Source organism: Podospora bellae-mahoneyi, chromosome 7 (genome assembly GCF_035222275.1).
Source record: "Podospora bellae-mahoneyi strain CBS 112042 chromosome 7, whole genome shotgun sequence".
NCBI classification, from domain to species: domain Eukaryota; kingdom Fungi; phylum Ascomycota; class Sordariomycetes; order Sordariales; family Podosporaceae; genus Podospora; species Podospora bellae-mahoneyi.
In genome coordinates this window covers 2,443,774-2,471,091 of record NC_085886.1, presented here as the reverse complement: position 1 = coordinate 2,471,091, position 27,318 = coordinate 2,443,774, and the positions used below count along the sequence as shown (strand labels likewise).

Here is a 27,318-nt window from a genome sequence, read left to right as displayed (position 1 = left end):
ATTTTTGCATCCACGGTCGCACTGTCTATTAATAGCATGGATTGTTTGAAAGCAAGCAAGTCGCAAGGCCGCTAGCCGCCGGTGTTGCAGGACGCTCTCTGATTGGCTGAACAACCCCTGTTCGCGGCCACAGGGCCAGTGCTCCCCACGCAGAGGGCTCCTCAGCGTTCTGTTCTGGTGCAGATGGAGGAGTGCTGGTGTCCAGGGGTGTTCTGCCTGCCCAGGCCTAGTTGTCCTGCCCCCCCATTCAGCGCTTTCTGTGCGTTGCTGCCACTGCCACAGCGCGAGTCTCCTCTCTCCCATCCTCCCATCGAGACGCCTTTTTTCTCCCTTTCTTGCCAAACCATTCCCTTCCCTTCACTTTTCAAATTGCAAACCCCAGACGAAGGAAGCTGTCGGACGGCACTCGAGCGGGATCCCGAGACTCGGTTCTTCTTGTTCCCTCCCAGACAAAGGAAACCTAGGCCCCGCTGTTCTCACCCGTCAATCCCTTCAGCCCAGGTTCCGGTCTTCTGTTCCTGCCTGCTCCCGTCGACTCTCGACATTGTGTGAAGACAGGACCATGTATTGACGCCTTTCTCCTTCTCATCTTTTCTGATCCCGAATCCGCCGTCTCGTCTCGTCTCCTCCTGCTCTGGCTGCGCCGCCGTCTCTCCGCGCAACCATTTAGCGAGACCATCACCCCAGCCTCCACCACGAGTCTACGCGCCCGCCTCAGACAACACCGACAACATCGTGCGCCCTTGTCGATTTCACGGATTTCTTTGCTCTTTTGCTTCTCTTTTCTTCCTGCGACACACTAATTAAATTCTCTTCAATCAACACTCGCCAAGTGTGGATCGGATTCAGCAGCGCTGTCCCTTTGGTCCGAAACCTAGTCTTGTAGTCGACCTTCGATTCAACCAGTGTGCCGACTCAATTCGACAGACACACACACACGCACACGCACACTAGTTCCATAATTTCAACACCGGTGGTGAAAGACCTCGGCTTTCTATTTTTTCGCCTCTCGGTGACTATCAGACGGCGGGGAGGTCAAGAGACCGGGTGGCCAACTTGTGACCGGACCGGAGCAAAGACGGAGGAACATTACGGCGACGCACTTTTCGCCTCTCCAAACACTGCCGAATATGCCTTCAGCCGCGCCTCGCAGGCTGTATGAGGACCAAATACCCTCATTTATGACTGTTTTGGACGTGGAAAACGGAATTGTGGACGCCTCAAATACCGTCACAGTTGTTGACCCCAAGCTGGTCATGGAGGATACAAAACTGCCACGAGACTCGGAGCCGGCCCTGCGGCCCGGCGTCTTGTCTTCAGATTCCATTCACAAGCACCACGACAGCACATCCACCGCCGAATCTGCAGAGTCTTCGCCAACCACCACCGTGTCTTGCACAGACTCTTCGGATCTTTCTGACCCCTCACCATCATCCTCCCCTGATTCTCCGATTAATCTTGTTCCTCTTCGGCCTTTTGCGCCTGCCTCTTTCGGTGGTCTCCATGGATTGGCTAACCTCACCATCAACACCTCTGGCCGAACCTTGGAGCGGCCGATGACGTCGCCAGTTCCCCGGCGGCCAAAAAACATGAAGGGGCTTTCAATCCAGCCACCGTCACTATCCTCGACCGAAGTGTCTGAAGCATCTTCTCCCTCTTTCATCAAACCCAAAATTCCTACCACGAAGCGGAAGCCAAGTCAGCTCAGCCTCAAGACCAGCACCTCAGATCTCATTGCGCGCACAACACTCGAAGTTCCTAGCTCACCATCAGTTTCGATTGGTCCCATTCTGCAGCGCCGCGCTCTGAAGCATTCCACTTCGTCGCCACATATGCTCTCAGGCTTGAAGTCGGCCACATTTGGTCCCGCGGGAGGCATGACTATTCCAACAGTGCTGGAGAGAAATGAGACAGGATTGTCTTCTTTCCTGCGACCACCCAAGCCTGCCGTGGCACCTGGGTTAGGATCGACCATCCAGGAAGAAGATTCACCAATACGAACACAAATCGCCAACCGCGCCGCTTATGAGTTTGAGCCATTCCACGAGGTCGAAAATAACGAGGATCAGAAAACGCCCGGATACCCCGATGGCCCAATCGCCATCTATAGCGACAATGTGTATTTGTACCTCGAGCCCACTGCCGAGGAAGCGTCTCGCTTTGACGTGGTGATCAATGTCGCTCGTGAGGTTGTGAACCCGTTCAAGCCTTACGCTAGCAGAAAGGACTCTGCGGCTTCGGATGGCCAAACAATGTCTCCCGTGGAGCCAGATACGGCGGTAACAAACTCGAGCTTTGCGACCGCCTTTGAGTATTTCCCAGAGGGAAGCTCAGCTGACACGCCTACGACCCCCAAGGCCCAGTCTTTCAAGGAGCCAGAGTATATTCACATTCCCTGGGATCACAACACCGATATTGGCAAGGATCTCATGGGGCTCTGCGAAACAATCGAAAGGCGGACAAAGGACGGCAAGAAGGTTTTGGTCCACTGCCAGCAGGGTGCCAGCAGATCTGCCAGCTTGATCATTGCCTACGGGCTGTATCAAAATCCCGACCTGACCGTCAACGATGCTTACTACGCGGCCCAGGCGAAGAGCAGGTGGATCAGCCCCAATATGAGGCTGATGTACTGCTTGCAAGATTTCCAGAAAGAAGTCTCGTCGAGGAAGAGATTGGCTGTCCCGAGTGCTGGCTTGAAGTCGCGATCCGGGAGGAGCCCATTGCACAGGGCGACGTTATCCGCAGATCACATCGAGGCACCGCCCAAGGAGCCTCTCACCGCACCACTACCAAGCGAAGACCCAGCCTCGAGATCTGGGAGCCCTGAACGAAGCCCCAGCAGGGCAAGGGGCAACTCAACGCCAAATAGAGGTGAACCCATTTCGCCTGGCCCATCATCCGCGCCTTCCAGCTTTTCCTGGACCGAAAAAGAGGACGAGTCCGATCCTGGAAAGTTTGGCCGTTTTAATATCGATTCGTTCCTCGTCCCTTCGCAGTTGGATTCCGGGTTTGCTTCTTCGGACAGCTCATTCGCGAGACCACCGCCATCTCCAGGGTTTGTGCCTCCTACTATCTCCAGAGAGCCACCCTCTCCTGGCTTTGGCGGTTCCTTTACCTTGAGCAAGCCACCACCATCACCAGGTTTTGGGTCGTTCTCTCTGTCAAGACCACCGCCATCACCCGGCTTTGGCTCATTTGCCGAGCCGCCGAAATCCCCCGGCTTTGCGCCTCCCAGCTTTGCATCTCTTACCATCTCAAAGCCTCCAGCATCGCAAAACTTGGCACCGCTCGATCTTTCGAGACCTCCCATGTCTCCAGGATTCCCACCACCAGACCCCTTTGCCAGGCCGCCAGCCTCACCAGGCTTCGGCGCGCATAGATTTGGGGCCTCAGACGGCACCTTTGGATTTGCGCCGATGACCTTTGCTCCGCCGCCGTCACAGCCGGAGAAGATAAAGTCTGAAAACAATTTCAAGCTCGCCCCGATGACATTTGCGCCGCCTCCCAAGACGGTGGAGAGGAAGAAATCGGAAGCTACTCTTGCACCGATCAATCTCACCCCGCCGCCCAAGAAGCTGGAAAAGAAGTCATCACAAATCAGCCTCGCACCGTTGAAGCTGTCTCCAGCACCGAAAACCCTCGAGAAGAAGAGGTCTATGGGCACGTTTGGCTTCGCGCCCCTGAATATCGCTCCTGTTGTGCCGCCGCCCGTTCCGCCCAGGGACAATATTCTTGCCATGCGAGGCTTTCCACCGAATGCTAGCGACCCAACCCTCTCGCCTAGGGCCGAGGTGATGACGAATAACCCTCTTCATCAGGCTCTTGCCGTGGCAGCGGCGCAGTTTGCGGAGGTGGTTCAAGCTCCTCCTACGCCCGCCGACGAGGCACTGGGGCTTTTTTCGCCGAGGGAGACGATGTTTCCACGGGATCCGTTTTTTCCTTTTGGGAGGCCGATGCAAAATGAGGATCCCAGGAGTCCGCCGACGTTGGGGGAGACGCCTATTGTGAGGAGTATCGACGAGATGATTTGATTTTTTTTTTTGGATTTTTGATTTTTGATTTTTTTTTTGTGTTGGACTTGTATATGAATCTGTATTGGTATGCTGGGGAGTTGTAGGTTTTGAAAGCTGGCGGGGGGGGGAAAGTTGGACAGAACCCCCCTTTTTTTTTGGTTGGTGTTGTTGTGTTTTTTGGTGTGCGCACGCAAGCGAGCAAAGCGAGGGTTTTGTTGGAGTTTGTGAAGAAGGAAAAGTTTACTTTTTACTTGGCTGAAACCTTTTTGGGGAGAGGGGGGGGGGGAAAGGGGGAGGAGGTGGTGGATGGAGATGGATGGATAATGGGTATATAATACCAGTTTATTTCCTCCGCTGAAGTAGTTGGGTGGGTTGTAAGCTTAGCATTGCTCAGAAAAACACGTACACACACATACATGTATATCACTCACACGACGACCGCAGAGTCGTCGGCTTTGAATAGCAAGCATTTTTTAGGGGGTTTTTCTTTGTTGTTTTGGATGTAAAATGTTTTTTTTTTTAAAAAAAAAAATATTTTACCTCGACCAAAAAGCTTTGACGTGTGACATTATCTTTACTGTCCTCCTCCCCTTCCTCTCCCACCCCGTTTCCCTCCCCTCCCAGCCCCCTTGCCATGAGGCTGCCTGATCTTCAACCCTGGAGGTAAATCACCCCCATCCATGGGCTCTCCATCCCTCCAGATAACGCCCACCAACGCCCCATCCCGCCCGACAACCTCCTTAAAGTACTTTGAGCTCACTACCCCCTCCTCATCCTCTCCCTCTGTGAGGACAACCCCGTTCTCGCTCATCCAGAATTTTAGGTTCCCTTCTTTCATTGCTTTTGGCACGTCAATGTAGATTAACAACTCTGCATCCTTCCTCATCCCAGAAATGACGCCCTCGTCGTCGTCGGGGAGTCCAGTGCTGAAGTGGACGTGGTTCCTCCCCATTTTCTTGAGGCCGCCGGTTGATTTGATGAGGGGCCAAAAGGCGAAGAAGGTGCCGTGGACGACGGTGGGCGGGATGGGGAGTTCGCCTTTTGAGAGGTCTGGGGTGAGAGATAGGGGTTTGAGGAGGGCGTCCGAGTCGAGCTTGATGGAATGCCCTTGGTTGGCTCGGATGAGCCAGTCTTTTGGGTCGGTGGATGTTGAGGTTGAGGAGTGGAGGGGTTTGAGGGCGAAGCGTTGCTTGTCCGAGTCTTTGACTGCGGAGAGGATTTCGGGAAAGGTTGGTTTGAGGGATTTGAGGGGGCCCCAGGAGAGCTAGAGGGGAGGGGGGTTAGTTGGTTGGGGAGGGGAGGGGGAAAAGGGGGGGGGGGGAACGTACGACTTTATCTAGGGGGGCGTAGCCTTCTTTGTCGAGGTCGATGCCGGCGTTGGAGGCTTGGTGCCGGAGGAGGCGGGAGAGGGCGCGGGAGAGGTCTACTGCTCTTCCTCCGGGACGACCTTCTCTTCCTCGGCTGCCGCCGCGTTTACCGCCGCCACGGGATGAGGGGGTGGTTTGGGAGAGTTGGTCGGCGATGAGGTCTGCTTTGTCGTCCATTTGGGGAGTGATTGTGAAGGTGAATGAGCGGGGTGAGAAGTGAAAGTGAGGGTTGAGTGAGCTGGTTAGGGTGGTGGTTAGTTGGGTGAGTCTTGTTGCGGTTTTGAGGGATGGACTGAGGTGTGTGAGCATTCAGTCTGGTTGGGAGAAATAGAACAAAATGCGGGAGGCTCACTTTGTATAAGTTGGGATGAGAGATGAATGTGAGTTTTGGATGATGAGGAGCGAGAGGTGAAAATGTGGGGTTACCACACGCGCAAACAGTTTGCAGTTATCGGGTTAGGGTTGTGAGTGCGATTCTCGGTGTGAAGCAAGAATGAGTTGGATAATCCACTTGTCGCTGGTTTCTATGTCTGTTTACCTTCAAAAGTCAAAGAACTATCGGTAACTTTTATATTTCATCAATTTCAGGTGAACTGGCCTTCCATGTAGAGACTGCTCACTCGGCAAGCCAAACTCGGTAACAAAGGCCCCCTGAACCAGGAGTGAGTCACGCCGCCAATAAGCCAGTAACACCAAGACCAAGACTTCACCACTGCATAGCACATCTCAGCCCTCCGAGTGCTCTAGCCTCAGAACACCACCCCGAACCTCAGTCACTGGCCGAGGCATACTTAGGTCAAGCGCCTCGTTTCCCGACATCTTCGTTAACTCGAGACATGCAAACTGATGGGGAAAGGCCCCTAATATGCCCTGAAATACAAGCCAGCCCTATTGTGTAAATCTTACCTCTAGCAGTTCTCGAAATTTGGCATGTTTACGTGGTTTATTGCTTCAAACAACCTGGCAAACCCGCTCAAGTGTTCAGTGTGTTGTCTAAAAGCAGCAGCACGGCTCTCAAAGTCAGGCTACCATGCAGCTTCGAAATAAGAACCAGTTTATGGACATGGATGGGTATTTTGCTCTAGAGGTGTTGAAAGATAGGATGCGGTCCTGAAGTTGCTTTATATCGCGTGTGTGCTTTCTTTCTCCAGGTCTGACTTGGGAAGGGATCAAGTCCATTGGCCAAGTATAATTGCCCTTCGTGGGAAGTGATCCAATGTGGTCATGAAGAGGTGTTTCCTGTTTCAGTAAATGTACAATATTTCACACCTGTAATCCAGCAAGATATTGGAGTGTAAATGGCATAGTTGACAGCGGTGCGAAGTCGACAAGGTTAGCCTGGTGTTATGATACATTATCTGTCTATAGACACATGAAACCAGCCCTCGGCGTGCTGGCAGAAGAAGAAATATGTAATGAAATGCTATGCCGCACTATTCTGGTCAGCCTTGTGTAAACGGACTCCTCTTCACCATGAAAATGAAACAACAAAAAAAACAAAAAAAGGGAAACACAATAAAAGACTCAAGGAAACAATAATAGCTATATAACGGCCCATTACCTACCCACCCCTGATATCTCCCCCCCCTAAACACCCCAATACCCCTCCCCCCCAGCCCAACTCCTCCTCCTTCCTCCCCCCCACAACCCACTAACAACAACCAACGACCTCTCCACAACAAGCACCTAACTCGCATGTGTCGGCGTCGTAACCGTCACGACCTGTTCTTCTCCCTCCTCTCTCGGCTCCAGGGTATGCGCAATCCTCGTCTCAACCCTCACCACCCCCCTCCTCTGCTGCTGATGCTCCCCAGCCTCAAGATCCCCATCCCCACTACCAGCAGTAATCGTCGTCACAACAGGCTGAAACCTCGCCGGACTCGGCAAAGGCAATTGACTCCCAGACCTAGGGTTCCCAGCCCAGACCTGTGTATCAAACTCAACATTGGAAGCCTGATGCCCCACGTCCCAGGGCTCCGCTACATCCTCGCTCCCAACGTCAACCACCTTTTCCTCTTCAATGGGACTAGTGGTGGTCTTTTTCTTTGGGAGGACGGTAGAAAGTCGAGATGGGAGGGGCGTGGCGTTGAGTGGTATGGCGGTTGCCATCAGAAAAGGATTCTGTCCCGCTGGGGGGCAGGTGGAAGTGGAAGAAGAAGAAGGAAAGTGCGGGTTGTTGTAATGATCGATTTCCTCTGCTGTTAGATCTGGCCAGGGGTTGTTGCTGCTGGTGCTTTTTTCCTTGATGAGTAAAGAGGTTGACCGGGAAGAGGTGGAATTGCTATGGTGCTCCGCGGTGGGGAGGATAGATCCCTTTCTTGAACTGTTGTTGGACATACCCGTCGTGGTCGTCGACCGGCGGCGGGAGGCGATGAAAGAGGATGCGTTTTCGCGGATGGGGCGGAGGAAGGAGGACCACCATGATGCTCTTGAGTTGCTGGTCGAATTGCCCCTTGAAGAGGAGGGGCTGGGGTACAACGGGATCTCTTCTCGTAGCTTAGGGAAGATGTACCCCAACCCAAGGAAGAGAAGGCCCCGGCGGTAAGAGTTGAGGGCCTCTGGGGTGGTGCCAAAGGGGATGAATAGCAGGATGCCCGTGACTTCGGAGATGAAGCTGATGCTCAGCTGTTGAAAGTTCATGTACTCTGATGTGGTGAACGAGACAAACCACTGGTTGAAGGGGTCGGGACCATAGTGGAAGGAGGCAAAGTCATAAGACAAGTCCCATGGGCTCCCCACCTTTAGGTTTCTCACGAAAAAGATGAGGATGAGCGGGAGGACGACGACGATGACGGTGAGGGTCAGAAAGTAAAGCTTCTTGCGGACGCGGGATTGGCGCGCGGCGGCGACGCTGTCGCGGGATTGCATCACTTTGTTGGACGCGCGCATGATGAGGCGGTAGCGGTAAAAGGTGAGGCCTGTGATGTTTGTTAGGATGTGTACAAAGGGGCAGAAGAGGAAGAAAACCTACAAGCCATGATGGCCGCCCCAATAGAGAATATCGGCGTAGGCAAAATGAAAAACACCAAGAAGACCCAATTCGGAAAGTAGTAAACCCCACACCCGACCAGTGTCGATACATTATACCGGCCCACCGCGACGAAGTAGGTGAGAATCATCTGCACCACCGGCACCGTAAAGATGACCGCCGCCGAAATAATCCTGTTGCGTCTCCTCTCCTTGGACGTCAAGGCAGTAGCTCTGTTCATAGCCACCTTGCTCGCCAATCCCCGCATGATCTCAAAGAGACAGATGTTGAAGGCCGTGTCGAGAGCAAACTTGAGGTATGTCTGAATGTCACACCACCCGTAGCCATCAAACCACTCCTCCACGTTGTCGTCTCGCCAGATGAGGGCATTGACGACGGCGAAGAAGTTGAGGATCATGGTGATGACGCAGAGGACGGTGCCGGCGAACTCGCCGCTGCGGAAGAGGAGACGGGCTGGGACCCAGGTGATGAAGAGGGAGACGAGGCCAAGGAAGACGCGAAAGAAGAGGTTCACTTGGAGGGATGGGTAGGTGTAGGGCTCGTCGGGGCCGATCCTCTCTTCCGGGGTTGTTGTGAAGCCATAGAGCGACCATTTGTTGAAGCCTGGCGTGGCGAGTTCCTCTGGTGTTGGGGGTGCCATGTTCCAACTTGTGCTGCCGGTGCTCGCGAGGGAGGTTCCTGGTCTGGTGAGGTTGTTGAGTGATGTTCTTGACGGTCAAGGCTGAGAGTGATGGTATTCCGCAAAAGCGATCTTGGCGATGATGACGAAGAGATAAGAGTAGAGGTCAAGATCTCAATCAAGCTGTGAGAGTAGTAGATCTGGATAAAGAAAAGAGTAAAGGAACAAGATCGGCTGCCATGTGGTGCAACCGGCAGGACGGTTATGTGCGAGCCATGGTCTATTCAGTTATTCGGTGTGTTGCCCATCTTATTGGCTTATTCGCAAACCGAGCTCCTCATTGTGATAAAAATGGTGGTGAAGTTGCAAAGTGGGAGCTTGAGACCGCCATGTTGTGTCTATTGATCTATTCAGAGTCTATTCAGACCCAAAAGTGGGCAGCTTTCAGGAGCTGAAAAGGGGTCTCGGCCTGGCATCAACAAAGACCGACGGGCCAGCTCCTGGACCTAGATCCATGACATGAAGCTGTGGTTCCCGGCATCTAAATTTACTTCTGATCAATTGGCAGGGCATATGCGACTCATCATCGAGAATCATCAATTGGCCATGATGTTGTTTGCTGATGATGTCTCTCCAGCACGGAGTATCGCCGAGGTGGTGGTGCCTATGAATTGGTCAGCCCCGTTTTTGCTTATTGTGTGAAAGATCAGGTGTGGGTTTTATTGAGACTCGGCTGAATAAGAAGACTTTCTACTCAGCACAGCAAGTCGGTCGCATGATGCTCCGCAAGTGAGAGAAGAGTGAGAGAGATAGTAAAGAGTGAGCAGAGGAGGATGATGAATCCCAAAAAGGAAGGAGTCAGGGGTATGACACCGCTCGGGCTAACCCTGGAACCCACGGAGCACCTGGGAGTTCGGCAGCTCAGCTCCACAGCTTCGACGCACGGTCCCCACGCGCGCCGTTTGACGCGACCTTGGACCTGGACAGGGGTTTGAGTGAAGAACCCACAACACAATATCGATAGCGCTGATATCACTGAAACCAAAAACTGCATTCCATCCAGATCATCCTCGCCATCTTCATATCAAACCAGTCACCAGCCACAGCCCAACATGTCTGCCTTCCTCCGCTCCGTCTCCCGCGCTGCCGCCCGCCCCCAGGTGGCTGCTGCCCGTGCCTTCTCCTCCACCCCCCAGCGCCCCTATGCCAAAATCACCATCGTCGGCAACCTCGCCGACACCCCCGACCTCCACTCCAGCAACAGCGGCAAAGAGTACCTCCGCTACGCCGTAGCCTCCAACAGCGGGTCTGGCGAGAACAGGAAGACCAGCTGGTTCAACATCACCGTCTTCCCCACCAGCACCAACGCCCGTGATTTCTACCTGTCTCTCGAGAAGGGGACCATGGTCTTGGTCGAGGGCCAGGCGTCTATCGACACGTACGAGGATGCCGAGGGCAAGCCCGTCAGAACTTTGGGTATTGTGCAGCGTACGTCTATCTTTCTTTTCTCGCCTCTTCTGCAAAAACTAATGCCGGTTTGTCAAACATAGGCGCCCTTGAGGTTCTTCGCCGCCCCGCCAACCGCGATGCTCCGGCTGAGGAGTAAGCGCAGTAAGGCACAGTCTGGAAAGCTATGATATGGATGAGCGGGCTCTATGTGATGATATGATGTGCTGTGGAATGGATGGATGCGATCTGTGCAAGGTAGACTGGGGGCTCAAATATCTCTCCGCTGTGTGTACATTCTGGCTGGTTGAAAAGCCATGCCTGTCAGAGACAGGCAGGTGGGCTGGAGGCGGCCTTGTATAACTACCAACCAATTGTGATACCGTATTTTTTTTTTCTTTTTGTCAGATTCAATTGAAACTACGATAAACACGAATTCGACCTGCATGTATAATAGGCTCGCTTGCAACAGTGATTTTATTCCCGAACAAAGCAGAGACGTTGTCACTGTCGAGGTGAAAGTCATTGGGCGCAAACATCGAGGTGGCCCGAGCGCTTATCGGATCTTGACACTCCTTATCAGTTATTTTTCCAGAGATTCAATTCCCAAACCGCCCACCTTTGCGCCAAATATCGTGACGCCGCCCCCCCGTCTTCCATTCTGTTGTTCTCTACGGTAGCTAATCGCCAAGTCTGGGCGCACCCTTCAAGATGATGACGAAGCTCTGGCTCCCGCGGGGCCTCGGCCGAACACCAGTTGGCCGCTCGGTGCAGCTCAGGAGGGCCTTTGCGACAGTGGGGGATGTTGCCGCCAGGTAAGTTTGCGCGCGCGCGCCTGTGTATCTAGACGAATGCTAACATAAATACACCAACAGACCATTCGATGTCATCGTCGTTGGTGGCGGCCACGCAGGCGCCGAGGCCAGCGCAGCCGCAGCCCGAGCAGGAGCCCGCACCGCCCTCGTCACACCCAGCCTCGAGAACCTGGGAGTATGCTCCTGTAACCCGAGTTTCGGCGGGATCGGAAAGGGCACAATTCTCCGAGAGATCGACGCACTTGACGGGTTGGCTGGGAGGATAATCGACAAGGCTGGCTTGCAGTTTCGGGTGCTGAACAGGAGGAAAGGACCGGCAGTGTGGGGACCGCGAGCGCAGATCGATCGGGCGTTGTACAAGAAACATATGAGGGAGGAGTTGACAAACTACAAGGACCTGGAGGTGGTCACCGGCAAGGTGGAGGATATCATTGTCTCCGACGCTGGTCTGACCGAAGAAGAGAGGGCAGAGGGCGCAAGGAGCAAGATTACTGGTGTGAGGCTAGAGTCAGGGGAGGTATTACCGGCAAGGTCGGTGGTTATCACAACAGGAACATTCCTAGGAGGCGAAATCCACATCGGCCTCGAAGCCTACCCGTCAGGTAGGATGGGCGAGGAAGCCACCTTTGGCCTCAGCAAATCCCTGCGCGAAGCAGGCTTCAAGCTCGGCCGTCTCAAAACAGGCACGCCACCACGCCTAGCCAAGGGCAGCATCAACTGGGACATTCTCGAAGAACAGCTCGGCGACGACCCACCCATGCCCTTCAGCTACCTCAACGACAAGGTCGACGTCGACGGTCACCAGCTCAAATGCCACGCCACCTACACCAACCACTCCACCCACGACATCGTCCGCGCCAACCTCGACAGAACCATCCACATCCGCGAGACGGTCAAAGGGCCGCGGTACTGCCCCTCCCTCGAGTCCAAAATCATCCGCTTCGGCCACAAAGACTCCCACATCGTCTGGCTCGAGCCCGAAGGCTTCGACAACGAGGTCATCTACCCCAACGGCCTCTCCATGACCATCCCCGCCGACGCCCAAGAAGCCCTCCTCCGCACCATCCGCGGCCTCGAGAACGTGACGATGCTCCAGCCCGGCTACGGCGTCGAATACGACTACGTCGACCCCCGCTCTCTAAAACGCACCCTCGAAACAAAACACATCTCGGGCCTCTTTCTCGCCGGCCAAATCAACGGCACGACCGGCTACGAGGAAGCCGCCGGCCAGGGCGTCATCGCTGGCATCAACGCCGGCCGAACAGCCCTCAACCTCCCGTCCGTATCCCTCTCCCGGTTCGACGCCTACATCGGCATAATGATCGACGACCTCGTCACCAAGGGCGTGTCGGAACCATACAGGATGTTCACCTCCCGAAGCGAATTCCGCCTCCGCACCCGGTCAGACAATGCAGATGCAAGACTCACGCCCCTAGGCCACTCCTGGGGTGTCATCTCCCCCTCCCGCTGGGAAAGTTACCTCGAAACCTCGTCCTCTTCTACAGCCCTATACTCCCTCCTCGAGAGCACGATTTTGCCATCCCCGCAGTGGACAACCACCCACCCGCTCCCACAAACAAACTCCGATATCAACGGGGTCAAGGTGTCAGGTATACAAATGCTTCGCAAAATCTACGAGCACGCCACCACCACCAACCTCTCGTCGTCTTCCTCCCCTCCCCCTTTGTCATCTTCTGTCTCTGCACTGGAACCCACCCTCCCCGCAGTAGGGGAATTCCCCCCCAAAACCCAAGAGAGGGTCGCGATCGAGGCGGTGTACGAGCCGTTTGTCAAGTTTCAGCTTGCCGAGGCGGCCAGGGCGGTGAGGGATGAGCATCTTTTGCTGCCGACCGATCTCGATTACACCACCGTTACTGGGTTGAGCATAGCTGAACAGACAAAGCTGAACGAGACGCGGCCGGAAAGCATAGGGCAGGCGAGGAGGGTGGAGGGCGTGACGCCGAATGGGGTCGTGATGTTGTTGCGGCATGTGAGGAGACGGGGTGGGGGGGATTACCAACGGGGGGGTGGGGAGAAGGGGAGCAAGGCGCTGGATTTGGAACTGCCCGGCCTTCAGGAAGGGGAGGATATGGGGGCTGTGGAGGGGAGGGTTAGGGTTGGGGAGATGAAGGGTTGAAGGAAGAAGGAAAGAAAAGGGTGTATGTAGGATATTGTGTATATCGGTTGCTGAGGAACTAAAAGCAAGGCATCGGTTCGGATGGGTGGGCTAGATGGGAAGAAAACATGGCGTCGGCGTTTTTTTTTTTCTTTTTTTCGAATCTTGTGTATAACATGACAACAATACAAGCAACTGTAAACGAAAATTCAACTTTTTAGTGTTGTTCACGGTCTATATACAAGAATGCTTCACAAGGGCAAAGCAAGGCTAATGCTCGCAATAGGGATATGTACAATACTCACGAAACCCCCCTAAACTCCCTGCCCCATCTCGCCAAACACACAGAGCACACACATCATCCACCTAACCCTCCCTCTCCTTCCTCCCCAACTGCCTCACCCTCATCTTCTCCCCCAACACCCTTCTCTCTCAGAGTTCCTTCTTCTTCCCCTCCTCCTCCCCCACCACAACCTCCTTCTCCTTTTTGCTCTCCGGCTGCGTCAGAATCTTGACCGCATCCTTGCTGAACACATAACTCGCGCCCGACCAAACCGTCGTCGTGGCGACAATGTACCTATCATCCCAAATCATCAGCAATTTAACCCCCTCTTCCCAGAAAAGAAACTTACTGCAAAACCGTCAACGACTGACTAAAATCAACAGCCGTGACAACAGGAGCCACCGTCGTCAACCCCATCAGCCCCAACTGCAAAAACGTATTGAACTTGCTAATCAACGTCGGCCTCACCTCCGCGCTCGGCAGGCTAAAATCCCAGTATCTTGCCATCGTCTTGGGAGGAGGCAGCGAGATCCAGCGGTAGTAAATTGCCGAGATGGCGAGGGCGACGTCCCGGCCCAGGATGAGGACTGCTAGCCATACTGTTGTTTCCTCCATTATTAGCTCATGTATCACGTTTTAGTCCCTGAAACCAGGCTACCGCATATAAAAAAAAGGGGGGGGGGGGCAACCAAAACCGGGTTAAAAATGGAAGCAACAGGAAAAGGAGAACCAAAAAAAAAAGAAAAAGAAAAAGACTCACCAGGCAACAACCCCTTCATCCCCAACGCTACAACCAAAACCGTCATCAGCATCTTGTCCGCCATCGGATCAATCACCGTCCCCACCACAGTCTGCAACTTCCACCTCCTCGCGATCCACCCGTCAAGCGCATCGCTGACACCCGCGTAGGCAAACAGCCCCAGAGCGAGGGCGTGCTGATCGTGTAGGATGGCATAGCCGATAAACGGGCTTGCGATGATCCGAGAAAACGTCAGAATATTCGGGATAGTATAAATATTCTCCTTTTGCGGCACGATAGCAGCCGGCAGCTTGGACTGGAGCTTTTTCGTTAGGGTGGAGGGATGAAGGATTTTGGGGATTTTGGATCTGTTGAGATGTTAGTTAGGGGGGTAACCAAAAAGAAGGGGAGGGGGCGGAAGGGGGGGGGGGTTTACTCTTTTGTCCGGAGCGGGGGGGAGGACATGGTGAATGTTCGAAACAGCAGGTTGCTCGGTTGATAAGATGCTGACCTTGTCGGCGGTGGTGGTGGCGGTTGTTGACCTGATACAACAGCCGAAACCCTCCTCTGTAACGCAATGCTCGACAGCCCTCTCACTGCCAGAAACGGACTCGTCGACGATAACCTCGCCCCAGCAACAGCAACAACAACACCACCACCACCTCTCTCGAGACCCCTGAAGCTGTAAGAAATCATAATTCCTTCTTTTTTTTGTCTGTTCTCTCGTCAGTCCCGAATTTGACTTTCGGGAAATATGCTTTTCGGGTAAGGTAACTGACAAGGGCAGGGTACTGTCCCTGATATGTGTCTGAGAGAGAGACAGCCCGAGTACCGTATGTGACTTTACACAGTAGCTCCAACGCCAAAAAAAAAAAAAAACAAAAAATCCAAACCACACACCCGTCCGTTGTTCTTGTCGTTTCGTTTCGTCCCGGCCCGTCCCGTCGGTAAACCTCTTTTTGACTTTTTCCTATCCCCTGAATTCCCGTGTCGTTGGGAAAAGCCAATTAACAGGGTCGTTTCCCCCCCACCCCCACAAAGCTCAAGGTTTGAACCGTCGGATGATGGGTAGAGAGAGACTGCCCCCTGACCACCGCAAATGATTGCTCGCGCGCGCAAAAAACTTGGAGACTGTCGTCTGATGTAGATAGGTTGGTAGGCAGGTCGTTCCCTCAAAAGAAAAGGAATGAGAGACCGGCTTCAAAAAAGCCTCAAGGTTAATGTCGTGGTTTAGAGAATAAAATAAAAAGATGATGCGGGTCAAAAGAGAGAGCGCGCAACAACCCCCCCAAAAAAAACCCGACCTGCCGTTGATATCTCCTCTTGCTTCACCTTCTCTCGTTGTCGTCACAGCCAAGACTTTTTCCAACACAACAACCACTCAAACTCGCCCTCTCTGTTCCTGTCCTGATTAGCTCAATAAAACAATGAAATCGGTGCGAGGCTGATAGTAACAAATGCCCAAGTCACCTCGTCAGACCATAAGGAAATTCCTGCTCTTTGCGATCGGGATGCATGTGCATTTCCTTGATGGAGCCATAAAGCACAGACCATGTCTGTGCACCAGTCTGTCGGCCGCCGGCCAAGCCGGCGGCCGGCCGACTACATCCGTTAGAGCGGGGCCCGCCATGTCGGCAGGTTTCGCCCGATGACCGTCCGATGACGTTGGTGGAACAAACGTATGAGCACGATTGCGCGCCCAACACACAAAAACTCATCACCTCCTTCACACACGGCACAAGAGGGGAGGGGAACGGGAGGCTTCTCGCTGAAACTGTGATTGAGACTATAGGATCCGATCTATCTGTGTGTAGACAAAGTAGTACTGTTTCTTATTTTTATTTTCCCTCGCCCCAGAAACGAAAATAACCAACTCGCACTCTATAAGCAAGAATAAATATCAATCAGGGAGAGACGCCGGGTATCCCTTTGCAAATAACGCATTGCTCTCCGTCACGCCCATCCGGAGATCCGAACCTGAAGAAAAAAAACTGCCCAAAACGAAATATAAGCAAGAAAAGATACATAGTATCGCTGCCACTGCGGTGTGGGCTCAGGACTCCCTCATGCTAGGGTCAGCTCGCAAGACCCTCCAATTGCTCCCCTGACAGTGGTGTGTGTGTGTGCGTGCTTGAGCTCCTCCATGCGCAACAAGCTTGCAAAAAGCAAAGTATCCATCCCCAACTCTGTTCGTCCAGTCCAACTCCAACAACTCCAACCACTTCTCAAAAGGAAATGGTGCCCTCAAAAGCAATGGTGCCGTCCCTCCCTGATTGTCAATGCACTCATGCAGTCATAGAGTCATGCAGTCGTGCAGTCATGTAGTCATCTAATCATCATCAGCACTAGGTGCTGGAGGGAGGAAGGTGGTTGCTGTCAGGTGTCTGTGGGAGATGCTGGTTGTTGTTTTCAAGATAGTCCACCAGAATCTGTCCTGGATAGGCCATGTCCCCTTCCGCATAGGCCATGTCCCTAGCCTCATAGGCCCCGTCTGCCCCATCATAGGACCCGTTCCGCGACGGATACGTTCCTTCTTGTCCGGGGTAGGCATTCTGATCCATGGCGTGCGACCCATACTGCATGCTGGGGAATTGATGGGGCTGGTACATGGGAGAGTGGTACTCTACAGCCATGCCAGCGCCATAGTTGTCGCCAAATGGGGCATCCGAAACACCACCATAATCTTCGGCTTGAGTCTGCAAGGCTGGATGACCAACCAGCGAGCTCCTCGGCTCTTGACCACCAATGTCCTGAGCCTGCTGGCCTGTGCTGCCCAGAGTGTAAGCATCCTGTCGGTAGTCGGGAGAATGAGGGTTGCTGTGATCCTGCATGGGGTAGTTGACCATGTCAAGTGCTGGGGGTTGCTCGTGCATCCCAGCCTGCATCCTGGCCTGCATGCCGTTAGGAGCCAGACCGTGGGGAGGCGTGTCGTGGGGAGCCAGAGCAAAAGGAGGCATGTTGTGGGGAGCCAGAGGAGGAGGAGGAGGAGGAGGAGGAGGAGGAGGAGGCATTCCGTGGGGAACCAGACCAGGAGGAGGCATGCCGTGGGGGACCAGACCATAGTGGGGGTGAAAAACGGCCGCGCCCGGCGGGTTCGCGATCAAAGCCTGGTGATAGGCTAGTTGTTGACGCATTGGTTCATACATGGGCTCGAAGAGCCCCAGATCGTCCATGTAAAAGAAGCGGAAGTTACTTTGGAGCAGCTCTTGTCGGGGGAAGCAGTCACGAATGTGAGCGTGTTGATAGGGGGTGCTGTAAAGCCCGGACGCATAGTCTTCCATGCTCATGTAAGTGACCAGCTGCAGATGCAATTTTTCCGACTCGAAACTCATGGTTCGCTTGATCAGACCTCCCTTTTTGAAGGGATAGCCCCCGACCAGCGAGCCTATCAGTTTCTGCATGCCCATCTCGCCTTCGTGTGGGACCTTTTTTCCATTCGCCAGCTCGATAACCCTGCCGGCGGCAGCCTCTCGGTTTCCAGCGCCGTGACCCCGTATGTTCTGCGTGTTGTTGCGGGCAGAGCTGGGTGCCTTTTTGGTGATTCCGCCGGTAGTGATTTCGCCGGTTTCCGCCTTCTTCGCTGCCTTCTTATTCCTGCCGTTGGATTGGCGATCGATCTCACGGTAAACGAGCCAATTATGTTGGATGCGGCTAGGACTCCAGTCCCGGCCGTCAGTCCAGCGCTTGATGCCCGAGGTATTCAGGTCATAGAGAAACACATTGCCGCTTCGGATGACTTCGTCGCGCTCTTTGTCGTGAGGGCGTCGCGGAATCATATTGAGGTGACCACGGAGAGCAGCCTCCACGATGGCAAGCGCGTTGCCGGTATCTGGTATGAAGCCTGTCCATGTGGGCTCCAATGGCACCACGGGCGATGATGTGCTAGATGCGCGACTCGACATTGTATGAGCTGTGGGGTGGAAATTGGAGCGGTAAGAAGGTATGGAAAGGTGAAGGTTGTAGGAGGGAGAGATGAGAGAGGCCTATTAATTATAGAGATGGAAAAGACCAGCCTAAGTGATGGCAGCAGCCAACGACACCGAACGACAGCAGTAGGAAGTGGGTACGTGTTCAGTGGTAAGTGGGAATGTGGTAAGCGGGGGGTGGTGAGTGGTGGCGGGGGTGGTGAGTGGTGATTGCCTACATAGCGCCGAACTAAAAAGACCTTTGGGGGAGACAGTAAGTGGAGTGGTGAGTGCCTACACAGTGCCGAACCGAAAAGAATAGGAGGGGGAAACGGGACTGGAAGGAGAAAGCACCGCTTGAAGGCGCTGGCACTGTACACACCCCAGAGTTCATCCGCTGCACCGTCGGACGATGCAAACTGAATCTTTATGAATTGGCTTTTGGACATGCAGGTAATAAATGATTTGGGTTTCCATCTATCATGAATACTATCCAATATCAAGTATCAACTGCCCACATGTCACAGATGCTGCTGAGAATGTCTCTCCACGAGCCTGCCCAGAGCAGGCATCGTCTGCTACAGTGCGTACCTATCTGCATGTGCGGGTCAACTACCTAGGTACCTAGGTAGGCTATCGGAACTCCCAACCAGGCAGCGGGGCGTCCGGACTGTCCGCTGAGCGAGGATCGAGGGGCCTTGCTCGATCGTATTCCCCCCGCCCGTCTTGGTCGTTTCGGCCCTTTCGGTTTCGCCCTCGCTTTGGCCTCTGCTGCAGGCGCGTGCGTTGATAAGATTGGCGTGCCTTTTGCGCTGGCAGGGTGTCGACGGAACAGAAGAGCTCGAGGGGAGCGCCTTCATATAGGTATCTAGTATTCTACAAACTCGACTATGTTGCCGTTGGCCTTCGGACGAACGAGCAAAAGGGAGATGGCGTCAAGCTTCTTTGCGAAAGCTCAGGATCAAGCTTCTGCGTCCCGTCCCTACCGCCTACCCGTAGTTCTCTGCAGAAGGGTTTCTCTTGCTTGTCAGACATCCCTGGCATCTTTATTGACTTTCAGGAACCTGAAGTATATTGTGTTCTTGACGGGTTCCTTGCGTTAGTCACTGCCATGAGGTGCTGACCGAGCTGAAGATGGGTTTCCTGTCTCCCTGTGATGGCCTCCTTCTGTCGGCCCAGATGACCGGCGATTACCAAAAGCCCGACTTCAGATACGAGGCAGTGGACTATGCTGTCTTGGTCGCAAGGTGGCATTATTCGATCATTTCCAGGGCACCATCAGTCGGGACAGCACGGTGACGTAAGATGGGCATACCCGGGCTGTATTGGCGTCGTTCCATCTGGATCACGCCGTCGTCTGGAACACAAGGCGGAAACTGGCCAGCTATTACGACCCCTGTCTGCCAGACCTCTTGGGGATGCTGGCCGGCATGAGAAGCCTGGCGGCTTTGTGACTCTGTTGATAATTTCAGGGACAAATTTCAGCCGTTCCCATCGCAAAACCCAAATCGAATGCCTGCTGTCGCAAGTGCTCGGGGGTGGAGATGGAGGCCGAACTTGGATCCCTGCCTAGCGCAAAGCTTATTTCGACGTCTGAGGTTAGGTGCGGTGTACCCCACCAAGCGGAGCCCAGGTACTTTGGTACTTTGGTGGAGGGCCGACTTCCAGTTTCCAATGCGCCTGCTTTTCAGCCTCTTGCGCCCTTTGGAGCCAGCCCGAGTGGGTCTGGGAGTTTACCTATCTGCGCCCGCTGTCCCCCGCCTGATAGGCCCTATCACTGGAAGTGACATGTGTTTGCCCATCGGGCACTTTGCGCATCAAGTTGAATATTGAATTGAGCCTCACGTACGTGAGCAACATGGCTGCTTTCCAACGGCCATGGCGGGAGCACCATGAAGGATGGAGGGAGTTGTTGCTCAAAGTTTAAACCTGCGAGACAGTATCTACCTGGTAAGAAACACTCAGCCATCACGGTTTGTCATGTGTAGTCTTCGACACTCAAGACAGCCTGAAATTTGGGCAAGCCTTGCTAACAATACCTTTGTTGAAAGACAGCCAGGTATCCTCGCGCCCGGTCGTGCTGCCCTGGTTTCGCTTTGGGATGGTTGATCGCTACACAGCCTAACACATCGCAAGGCAAGGTTGCAATTCATACGATTCCAAACCTAATCCACACTGTTTGAGTGGACCGTTCTACCTACTAACGTACCGTTGAAAGAGTTTCATCAACAACATGCTTTCCACGGGACGCTCCGTGAGGCAGGTCCCTAGCAGACTGTTTCTTTCAACGCCACCTAAGCTAACATGTTGTTCAGCATATCCGCTACCAGATTCAGAGAGTATATGTTCTAGACCAGGGCAGCTAGGTAGACAATCACAGCAGCGTGGAATGCGAACTAGCCGATCCCACCTCTTGCAGAATGAGCCTTTACCATCAGGCAGATCAAACAGCATCTGGCAGTTGCAGTTCTGGTCACTACTCCGAATGCTCTTCTCCAATCAAAAGACGAGGGAGGGAGATATGACCATCAAGGAAACATCATGGCCACCTATCAAGTGCTCTAGTGTCGTTGAGTGTCAGAGGATATGATTCCAACAAGGTCAGTTTAATTAACTTTGCCATCGTGGAGAACCGTCTCGTTTCATTCTGTTGCTCCTCTAGGAACTAGGACAACATCGGCTCCAAAGCGGATGGAAGATTAATATACATTTCAAGTCTAGTATTACAAAGATCTTTGCCTTTGTTCGCATTGCAGGAAACGGGGTGATTGAGGTCATACATGGATTGCTGTCATGGGGGAAAAGTGGGTCTGCCCCTTTTCAAGTAAATAGTGGCTGGTTGGCGGGACAACTTGTGATCCACTCCATGTCTTGAATCCTCACTTCCTGAGTAGCCTGATGCCATGGGGAATTTTCCTTGCACCTCGATCATCAAGACTCTTGCGGATAATTCATTCAAGTGGTCAGAAAAGACTTTAGCTACAAATGGCAAATTTTGCGATTAAAACAATAGAGTTTCTCATATCGACCCTGACCTATGCTAATTCGAAGGCAATAAAACATCATTGTAAAATCATGGTTAAAAGCATGGCGGGAGCTTGCTGTACTTGGTGTGACTGAAGGCTGGTAAACGTGGTATTTTTTAGCTGTTAACTGGTCCATTTATATGTCTGGAGCACTTCCTTTCTCGGAGACATGGGTGGAGCACCATGAGGTCCTGCCTCCTGTGGGCCACCACAGTCAAAGGTATCTTGTAAAGCACCCACGTTCAATCCTCTCCCCACTCCGTCGCCACCGACCAAAAGAAATGAGCCCCAGACTTGTAGAGAAATATTCTGTCTACCCCAAGAAGTCGTGGCGCTGTAGTCCTAAAATCTGCAATGCTCACTCCCTGTGCTCAAACAAATTACGGCCAAACAACAGACATGGACCCAAAACACGCCTCCCTTTACCGTGACTGCTCCTCTCCCCATCTTCCACCTCGCGCCAAGTTGCCTCCTCTCCTGACACGCCCATATCACCCAATCCCTATTCCAATCACATATACACACAACGCCTTTTTTGGGACTTATTCTCACCCAAACCCCCCTTGGCCAAAGCCGTCGTCAAAAACGAGCCCTCGACATCCCATAAGCTCCTGTTCAAAACCGCGGTGGTAATGTCTCATCTCGTCCCGAACGTCGAAAAGGCCCTCTGTCCCGAACTCTTTCACCAATAACGATTTCCGGAAGCCTAACCGTTACCGAGGTAACCCCCAAAGACCGGAAAAATCCATCTGCTCCTCGGTCCCGAGATTTTCCCAAAATCTGCCAGCTGGTAGGTCGTGAGCCACTCACTCTCCTCTGTATGCCGCCCCCAGTCGTCACCCGCCTACCTGCCCCATAAGGCTGTTCCAGAGCCCCGTCCTCAAGGCCAGAACCTCATCCTCAAGGCCAGAGCCTCATCCTCAAGGCCAGAGCCTCATCCTCAAGGCCAGAGCCTCATCCTCAAGGCAAAAGCCCGCGGCAGGCAATTGCAATCGTGAACTTTAACCAAACGGCTCCGTGCCAGGGATGTTCAAGCTTCACTGTGCGTGCCATGTTCCCCAAACGCAACCAGCCTAATCGCCCTGTCGCCACGAGCTGTTCACCAGCATCTCGCCGGATCCGGTTCTGCTCTCATGGCGGTCCCTCTGCGCATGCAATCATCTTCGTGACCTTCATGTCTCCTATCAAGGTCAGCGACTAGCATATCGCCTAATCTCATATCACGAGCTAATTACCATCATGACACGGCCCAGGCTCTGGCTCTGACGGTACCCACAGCATGCTCCACCGCCCTCGCCCACCCTAGGTTGAAGCCGTCACCAAAACAAAGTTCAAAAAAACACATGTACTCACCCTCAAGATTCTCATGCGCGCGCCGTCCGCCTATCTCCCAACAACGAAGTGGACACCCTCCTGTGAAGACAAACTCTGCTTGATTAGACTTCAGTGACATTGACTCCACCCCCCCACCACCCATAACAAGGCATCGAGACTCCCTCATGTACCTCTGTAAATCGTGCTCACGCAGAAACAGAGTTTTTCAGTTGTTGATACAGTATCATCGTCACCACACAACAGGTGAATCACCTCCATGCCAACATGGCCGAAAATCGTAGAGCCAATAAAGCCCCATGGTATCGCATGCCCCCACTGAACCTAATATGTCAGTTGAACCACGGCACCAACCCCCCTTCACTCCCCGGCATCCCAAACCTCTCCCCCGGCACAACCATCGGCACGGGCACAGCCTTCTCAAACGCCTCCCAGCTGTCACCCCCGGCCAGTGATGACTCAACAGGGAAAATAACGCCACACTCCCTAAACACCCAACCCACCGGTCCGTCGTTAGCCATGGTCTTTCCTTAACCCAGTCCATCTCCCCATCAACAAAACACACCCCCCAAGCCACCCCCCCCAACAAAGCACGGTCACTTCCCCCTGACAAAACCCAAAACACAAAGCACGTACCAGTTCCGACAGTTCAGTCTCACCCCACCGCCAGCCTTCTCCCTCGTCAGCCGCCCCCTACCATCACCACGTTAGTCACACGCACCCACGACAACGACACCCACATCCAGCCATATGTCCCCAAACTTACCAAGCACTCTCCGAAAGGTTCCCACTTCCCAGATACATCCACCCACGCCTCCCTCCCCCCCGGCCCACAAACGCCACCTTGGAATGCATTACGACTCCCTCCCTCCTCGATCGACAGTCACGCAGCACCTCCCTCGGAAAGCCCGACGCCTTCCACCACTTTTCCTGAAAGCATATCGTTCCGGCGCCCTAATCCACAATGTCAGCAGTCATGCGAAGCATCCGAAAACCTTCGATATGCAGCCACGTACGTCTCTCCCTCCCTTGCTGGTCACAATCGTCCTCTCCGAAGGGTAGTACACCCTGACATGATCCAACACGTCATCGTCAGACACTTTCTTGTGCGCCGGGGTTCGGGTTGATAATTCCTTGAGGCCAGAGTCGCCTGTGTGTTTGTCAGTACCCTTGGGTCGACCCGTAATCCAAACAAAACAAGTCGTCATCGTTGCCGTCGTTGTTGTCGTTGTCGTGATGAATGTATCACGAGGCAAGTCGACCTACCTTGACAGGCGTAATAGAGCGAGTTGATCACGCTACTATTCACAGAACCGAGCGAAGAGCACTGCACAATCTTCATTAGATCTTCATCTCGGTCTACAAGGTGGAAGGGGGAGACGACATACCACGTAATCGAGCTCGATGGGGTCACTGGACGCGAGACCGAGAGCGGCGACTGCCCGACCGAGGCCAGGGTATCCTACATCAGACCGTTAGCCATCACCACCAACCTTGAGCCACATCACCGATCATGGGCCATATAGATGGCCATCGCCAAACCTGGACGAGCAACACTCACCAGTCCTTTTCCAAGCCTCATCTGTGGTATGAGAGCCGACACTAGAAGCAGTTAGCTACCTATGCTATCATCCTTGATGATTTCCTCTTCTTTTTCTAAAAGGAATCATTTTTTGCTTCGATGATGTGGTAAAAAGACTAGGTAGAGAGCGCAATGTACGAGTGAAAGAGTGTGAATGTTGAACAGAACGTAAGCAATACTGTTTCCTGATCCCTGAATATAACCTCAAACTGGGGGTGATGCAACCGGAACTTGTGAATGAGGAAAACACATCCCAAATTGCTGGCCAGCCTGCTTCCCGATGGCTTTCCCAGAGTCTACACATCCACTCTGGCGTCCACTTGGGCACCTCCCCAATTTCCTTTACTCTCTCAGCCCTTTCTATCTCTCAATCACCACCAGCTCTCTCCATTCATTTTGTTTTTCTCCGCCCATGTGGCCGCTTGGCACACGAGTCCATGTCTCCATCTTCAGGCCAGAAAGGTGTTGCCTGTGACGTAACAAGTGATCGCCGGGTAGAAGAAGATAGTGAGATGATAAGAGGTTACAAGACGGGCGCGAGAAGAATAACAAGAGCAAAAAAGAAGCGAGGAATCAACAACAAGCCCCCGTCTTTACCCCCAAGACTACACTTGTCGTGTACCACTTGGCCTTCCACAAACTGCCAGTCATCATGACCCGGCATTCCCATGCTGTCATGGGAAAAACAAAACCTCTGGAAGCTGTCTCCCACCAGGTAGCTTACCCAGGCAACCAGCTGGAAGACATATGCAATGCTTGAAGACGGAAACTACCCGCAATACAAAAAAAAAAAAAAAAAAAAGAAAAAGGCTGACAAAACACAGATACAAAACCAGGTACTCACATGGTATGAACAAAGCCATATCTCCTCGTCTCCGAAAAGTCATAGCTCCGCAAGCTATTGATCAACAACGGATCAACCCCCTGAGCCATCAGAAAATACACGAGATCCTCGCCAAAGGAGCCGAGCCCGCCCCCCTGAACCGCGTCTCTCTCCTCCGTGTTCTTGAACTTGGGGAGGTCAATAAGGAAGACCATCTACGAAACCCGTGTTAGTAACCTCATGATCCGACTATACAGCCAGGTGGTTCAAAAACAGGACATGACGACCCCAAAACACACAATCACATCAACTCTTACATTCTCCATCGTCCCCGTCTCCCCCCAGTCATACGACATGAAATTCCCCGTCGGAACCACAACCCTCAAATAACCCTCATACTTGAGCAGCATCAGCTTCGAATGCATCGCACCCACAGCCTGCATGGCCGGAAAACAAAACCGGATCCTGCTCTTTGGGACATTATTCCTCATCTCGTTCTTCTAAATAATCGTATCTTTGTAAGTATAAACGGGGTCCTGGTCCATTCCGGTGTGTGTGGGGATATATATATGTATGTATATATCTTACCTGCGCCTCACTCTTCGCAAAAGCAATCAGATACAGCTTAGTCCTTGAGATATCAATCTTGGACAGCATCCAATCCTCATCCCACTGAAACGAGCTGATAACGGCCAGCTCGAGAATATCCTTCTGAAGGACTTCTTCAATCTTGACATCGTCGCCAGCCCGCGGGTAGCTTGGGTAGATCCAAGTCTTCTTGATGACGCCGCGGGGATATGGGAGGGTTTGAACTTGATGGCTGGTCGGAGATGACCTGGGTGGAAGGATACGGTTGGAATTACTGTGAGTGCTGTCACTGACTGATTTTTCGACTGCATTTGCTAACCCCCATGTGCTCCCATGACTGGCCCCTGAGCTATCCATCCCTCTTGAACTGGCCTTGACTGCTGGAGTTAAAGAGCCAGTATCGTTCTTATCCCCTCGACCCTTGCTGTGGGAAAAAATCCCCTCGTCACCCAACATTCTCGGAATCTGAGTCGACCGGGTGTCCAAACTGGAATACGGAGCCGGCGCCTCAAGTGATGCCTTTCTCTTCCTCTGGGCAAGTCGAGCAAGTCTTTCCTCCTCCATCTTCTTCCTGTCCAACCCGAGCGCCGAGAGGCCCGTTGCTAACGCCTGAGAGGCCGTAGGAGTATCAGATTGCTGTGAGGCAGAAGTCGAGGTCGTCATGACTGCGGGGACAGGCTGGTCCCGGACCTGGGTATCCTCACCACTAGGTCTACTTGGTCCAGCAGTGTCCCCGGCGGCTGGTGACTCATCATCAAGGGTCAGGTCGATGGTCTCGTGTTTCCTTGGAGTATTGGTACGTCGCGAACCTGGGTCCTGGCCGAGGGAGAGAGCGATGGCGATGCGAAGGTCCTCATCCTCGGAGTCGCTCCCGCCGAGGTCGATGACCTGCCTTTCTTCCGACATGTTCGGTGTGGCAGAAGTGAGAGGGGAAAAGGAGGATTGAAAGGGAAGAAGATGAGAGGCTGGAAACTTCTCAAGTATATGCTTTTTTTTTTTTTTTTTTTTGGTTTGTGAGTTGCGTGGCGATACAGTGTGCTCAGGTGTAAAGTAAAGGTTCGGGGATGAAGTCAATAGGTACCGGGTAGGTGAAATATCTCGCTGGCGGTCGCGATGTAACTGCTTTCCCTTTCAAATGTGAGCAGCCGAGTCCTAAATACTAACACACCGACTCCAGTGTCTTTTTCGTCAACACTGCAGCTTGAATGAGGTCGAGGTTCAGGCTTTCAAAGAAAAACAAAGGCCTAATTGGGCTTGGGAATGAGTTTGAGGCTCACTGAGTATCTGCGGTTGCTTTGTCCTCACGTCCCTCAATGTGGGGGGCTGTTTCCTTTTTGGGAGGGGAAGATGTTGGCATGTGTGACGTGGATCGCGATTCAGTAAATCGAGGCAGGGACAACTGGCAGAGGAGCAGACGACGCGCGCTCACGTGACCTTCCCCGACATATCACCCGCTCAAGAAAACAGAGAGGGACGAAGGTGTGTCACCAACGGTCATTTTGGCGTTGCAATCAGAATCTCATCCGAGAACAGAAAATATTGTTGAGTCTCAAACTCAAGAGGTGGGCTTACGAGGCTGAACTTTGGCTACACCGTTTTACACCCTATGGCCAGCAGTCAGGACTGCCGACATCTTGAACTAGCCTTCAAGACAGCTGTCAATGTCACAAACTCC

At 53.2% G+C, this 27,318-nt stretch overlaps 8 protein-coding genes across 8 annotated transcripts; 3 read left to right on the top strand and 5 right to left on the bottom strand.

Annotated features, from left to right (window-relative positions):
• Positions 1-1,130: 1,130 nt before the first annotated feature.
• Positions 1,131-4,031, top strand: CPP1 (tyrosine/serine/threonine protein phosphatase; the record flags this gene model as incomplete). The annotated part of the gene is made up of 1 exon (XM_062882456.1): positions 1,131-4,031. The coding sequence occupies one exon, from the start codon at positions 1,131-1,133 to the stop codon at positions 4,029-4,031; it is 2,901 nt and encodes a 966-aa protein (XP_062728502.1).
• A 522-nt stretch (positions 4,032-4,553) lies between these two features.
• Positions 4,554-5,957, bottom strand: TPT1 (tRNA 2'-phosphotransferase). The gene is made up of 2 exons (XM_062882455.1): positions 5,342-5,957; positions 4,554-5,277 (listed from the first exon to the last, which is right to left on the bottom strand). Exons 1-2 carry the CDS (start codon positions 5,687-5,689, stop codon positions 4,588-4,590), a joined length of 1,038 nt encoding a protein of 345 aa, XP_062728501.1. The 5' UTR covers positions 5,690-5,957; the 3' UTR covers positions 4,554-4,587.
• Positions 5,958-7,062: 1,105 nt separating this feature from the next.
• Positions 7,063-12,207, bottom strand: STE3 (a-factor receptor). The gene is made up of 2 exons (XM_062882454.1): positions 8,352-12,207; positions 7,063-8,298 (listed from the first exon to the last, which is right to left on the bottom strand). Exons 1-2 carry the CDS (start codon positions 9,007-9,009, stop codon positions 7,067-7,069), a joined length of 1,890 nt encoding a protein of 629 aa, XP_062728499.1. The 5' UTR covers positions 9,010-12,207; the 3' UTR covers positions 7,063-7,066.
• RIM1 (ssDNA-binding protein, mitochondrial) lies at positions 9,839-10,594 on the top strand (the record flags this gene model as incomplete). The annotated part of the gene is made up of 2 exons (XM_062882453.1): positions 9,839-10,476; positions 10,539-10,594. Exons 1-2 carry the CDS (start codon positions 10,101-10,103, stop codon positions 10,592-10,594), a joined length of 432 nt encoding a protein of 143 aa, XP_062728500.1. The 5' UTR covers positions 9,839-10,100.
• On the top strand, positions 11,146-13,518 carry MTO1 (Mitochondrial Translation Optimization; the record flags this gene model as incomplete). The annotated part of the gene is made up of 2 exons (XM_062882452.1): positions 11,146-11,249; positions 11,310-13,518. The coding sequence occupies 2 exons, from the start codon at positions 11,146-11,148 to the stop codon at positions 13,384-13,386; spliced, it is 2,181 nt and encodes a 726-aa protein (XP_062728498.1). The 3' UTR covers positions 13,387-13,518.
• A 43-nt stretch (positions 13,519-13,561) lies between these two features.
• QC761_709040 (uncharacterized protein) lies at positions 13,562-15,905 on the bottom strand. Its single transcript, XM_062882451.1, has 4 exons — positions 14,824-15,905; positions 14,409-14,755; positions 13,998-14,247; positions 13,562-13,942 (listed from the first exon to the last, which is right to left on the bottom strand). Exons 1-4 carry the CDS (start codon positions 15,081-15,083, stop codon positions 13,798-13,800), a joined length of 1,002 nt encoding a protein of 333 aa, XP_062728497.1. The 5' UTR covers positions 15,084-15,905; the 3' UTR covers positions 13,562-13,797.
• An 827-nt stretch (positions 15,906-16,732) lies between these two features.
• Positions 16,733-18,289, bottom strand: TOS9 (Gluconate transport-inducing protein required for gluconate-H+ symport; the record flags this gene model as incomplete). Its single annotated transcript, XM_062882450.1, is given in 2 exon segments — positions 16,733-17,376; positions 17,392-18,289. The coding sequence occupies 2 exon segments, from the start codon at positions 18,287-18,289 to the stop codon at positions 16,733-16,735; spliced, it is 1,542 nt and encodes a 513-aa protein (XP_062728496.1).
• Positions 18,290-21,403: 3,114 nt separating this feature from the next.
• QC761_709020 (uncharacterized protein) lies at positions 21,404-27,135 on the bottom strand. The gene is made up of 9 exons (XM_062882449.1): positions 25,644-27,135; positions 25,373-25,555; positions 25,077-25,270; positions 24,212-24,252; positions 24,039-24,112; positions 23,667-23,753; positions 23,417-23,604; positions 23,287-23,343; positions 21,404-23,136 (listed from the first exon to the last, which is right to left on the bottom strand). Exons 1-9 carry the CDS (start codon positions 26,547-26,549, stop codon positions 22,983-22,985), a joined length of 1,884 nt encoding a protein of 627 aa, XP_062728495.1. The 5' UTR covers positions 26,550-27,135; the 3' UTR covers positions 21,404-22,982.
• Between the last annotated feature and the right edge of the window lie 183 nt (positions 27,136-27,318).

What these genes read in the sequence shown, in the direction of transcription:
- TPT1 (XM_062882455.1), bottom strand. Translation starts at nt 5,689, where the DNA reads ATGCTCACACACCTCAGTCCATCCCTCAAAACCGCAACAAGACTCACC. An exon ending in ACGCCCCCCTAGATAAAGTC is followed by an intron (nt 5,278 to 5,341) that starts GTACGTTCCCCC and finishes CCTCCCCTCTAG; the next exon opens with CTCTCCTGGGGCCCCCTCAA.
- STE3 (XM_062882454.1), bottom strand. Translation starts at nt 9,009, where the DNA reads ATGGCACCCCCAACACCAGAGGAACTCGCCACGCCAGGCTTCAACAAA. An exon ending in TGGGGCGGCCATCATGGCTT is followed by an intron (nt 8,299 to 8,351) that starts GTAGGTTTTCTT and finishes CAAACATCACAG; the next exon opens with GCCTCACCTTTTACCGCTAC.
- QC761_709040 (XM_062882451.1), bottom strand. Translation starts at nt 15,083, where the DNA reads ATGATTTCTTACAGCTTCAGGGGTCTCGAGAGAGGTGGTGGTGGTGTT. An exon ending in CCCCCGCTCCGGACAAAAGA is followed by an intron (nt 14,756 to 14,823) that starts GTAAACCCCCCC and finishes ACATCTCAACAG; the next exon opens with ATCCAAAATCCCCAAAATCC. An exon ending in CAGTCGTTGACGGTTTTGCA is followed by an intron (nt 13,943 to 13,997) that starts GTAAGTTTCTTT and finishes TTGGGATGATAG; the next exon opens with GTACATTGTCGCCACGACGA.
- QC761_709020 (XM_062882449.1), bottom strand. Translation starts at nt 26,549, where the DNA reads ATGTCGGAAGAAAGGCAGGTCATCGACCTCGGCGGGAGCGACTCCGAG. An exon ending in AGACGGGGACGATGGAGAAT is followed by an intron (nt 25,271 to 25,372) that starts GTAAGAGTTGAT and finishes CGGGTTTCGTAG; the next exon opens with ATGGTCTTCCTTATTGACCT. An exon ending in CCATCGAGCTCGATTACGTG is followed by an intron (nt 23,754 to 24,038) that starts GTATGTCGTCTC and finishes CCGGCGCACAAG; the next exon opens with AAAGTGTCTGACGATGACGT.